General features: G+C 51.5%; 1 protein-coding gene across 1 annotated transcript in view; it reads right to left on the reverse strand.

Annotated features, from left to right (window-relative positions):
* The window catches only part of LOC116706614 (hormonally up-regulated neu tumor-associated kinase homolog), a gene marked incomplete at its 5' end in the record, with an annotated part of 22,605 nt that overhangs the window by 408 nt on the left and 20,056 nt on the right, over positions 1–2,141 (reverse strand). Inside the window, 2 exon segments of the mRNA XM_032543548.1 lie at positions 1–976; positions 1,067–1,349. The exon segment at positions 1–976 is cut by the window's left edge and continues 408 nt beyond it. Coding sequence (XP_032399439.1) covers positions 186–976; positions 1,067–1,349 — 1,074 coding nt within the window. The 3' untranslated portion in view covers positions 1–185.

Here is a 2,141-nt window from a genome sequence, read left to right on the forward strand (position 1 = left end):
TCTATCTATCTATCTATCTATCTATCTATCTATATACTGTATATGTATATATTTTAACACCATCTAAGCCTCATTCTGCTAATCTGCCTTCTAAATATCTATCACTAACCCTCAGTTCTGTCTTCTCTTTGCACCTTTCTCTGGCCACTGTCATTGCTTCTCTATTGCGTCCTGACATCTATGTGTCAGCAGTCCATGCTGTGTAGCTGGTTCTTCCTGTCTGCCTTCCCCTGCAGGGCTGCAGGAAGCAGCGGTAGATTCAGGTCCGCCGCCCGATGCTGGAGAGACGACCGTAACTGAACCGAGTTCCTCTTTGCTCCCCCTGCGGTTCCTCTCTCCCCTCCTCCTCCTCCTCCTCCTCCTCCTCCTGCTGCTGCTGCCGACAGATCCCGTCTCTTGCCCCTCTCCTGCCTGAGGCTCTTAATGACCAAAGTATGTTGTCTCTGCGAGGGGAAGGCAGGGGGTTTGGACCTGTTCACCAGGAGTCCTGGGGGTCCAGGTCGGGTCAACCCTACCCATGTCATCTTACTGCCTCGACTGTCTTTCAGCCCCACGTTGCGCAGGCGGGGCAGCGGGGTAGAGGGTGACGTCTGTGTCGTCTCCATGGTACCCAGGTGGACTCTGTCTGGGGAGTGTGTGGCGCGTGCGTCGGCCTCCAGGAGCATTCTGGGCGAGATGCCGTTCTTCTCTGAGGAATAGAACGTCTCCAGCTTCTCCAAACGCTCGTTGATGCTCAGGTGATGAGAGCGGTCGTCCTGGTGGCGGTTGTCATGGAAGCAGCCTGACCCGGCGTCGGCCGCCCCGTCCGATTGAGTTGTCCTGAGCAGGTGTGCGTGTCGGATCAGCCTCGACGTGCTGCCGTCTCTGATTGGCTCAGCGGGCAAGAGGACTTGGCAGGGGGCGGAGTCACAGAGTTGAGCCGCAGAGCTTTTAGGAGGAGGAAGATGGACGAGCTCTCTGTCCCGGAACACTGACACTGAAACACAAAAACACGCAGATACAATCTGGTATGTCACACACTGTAACATGGATGTGTGCAGCTTTTTGCTTCTGTAGAAATCCTTACCTTCAGGAAACAGCGTCTCTCTGGTGTCCAAGGTGATGGCAATCTCCTCATCCTCAGGGGCGAGAGAGGGTGAGGGAAGGCGAGGGGGGATTGAGGGGGAGGCAGAGAGGGGAGGATGGGGTAGGGGTGGAGATGGAGACGGAGGACGGTTCTCTGCGTTCTCTCTGTGGTCCTTCCTGTGTAGGTCCTCAGGCCTCTTCCTGTTGCTATGACATACGGTTGGCTGTTGGGCTCTCAGCGGCCTGCTGGACTGCTTTGCACTTTTTTGATTGGCCGGTTCATTCTAAAAACAAGCAGGGATAAGCTATCAGAAGGCCCACTGTTCGGGTGGGGGTGGGGGGGGTCCGACCCCCCTAGATGAGACTTGGACCCTCCCAAAAAGCGATGAATTGTTGGGTCCTTGCAAGTTCTGGAGTGTGGTCTAGACCTACTCTGTCTGTAAAGTGTCTTCAGATAACGCTTGTTATGAATTGATACCATAAATAAAATTGAATTGAAAATAATAGTTTAGGGGGCACTGAAAAAAAATGTAAAAAAATCATAACATCTGTGTAATTGTATGTATTAAAATGCAGTAATACCATCACATAGCAACAATTGAAGAAATAATCTAATGAAATATGATTTTCAAACCCTCACTTTCTATTGGGCTGTAGCATTTCTTTGGTACGTTCAGGCTGTGTTCTTTTCAGTGTTGCCAACTTAGTGACATTGTCGCTAGATTTAGCAACTTTTCAGACCCCCTTAGCGGCGTTTTTTTCACAAAAGCAACAAATCCGGCGACTTTCTGTTGAAAAGACGCCAGTATTGTCCGGCGAGCGCGCAAGTTCTTTCTCTCTTGTGGCCGCCAGAACAGTCACCCCTCTCTTCTGTTCTGGGACTGATGAGCAGCCCCTCCCCTCTCTGCTTCCTCCTCATGTGCAGCGGCACTGCGCTGGCAGTTAGAAGGGGAGAGGGGGACAAGGTGCAGGGACCGGTGTAGGTACGAGAGACAGCAGGACGCGACAGAAGCCAGCCTCCTTTGAGAAATGTATTCACTATTATTATTACTTTTCAAATTTTAATCACTCTTTGC

Source organism: Etheostoma spectabile, chromosome 18, assembly GCF_008692095.1.
Source record: "Etheostoma spectabile isolate EspeVRDwgs_2016 chromosome 18, UIUC_Espe_1.0, whole genome shotgun sequence".
NCBI classification, from domain to species: Eukaryota; Metazoa; Chordata; class Actinopteri; order Perciformes; family Percidae; genus Etheostoma; species Etheostoma spectabile.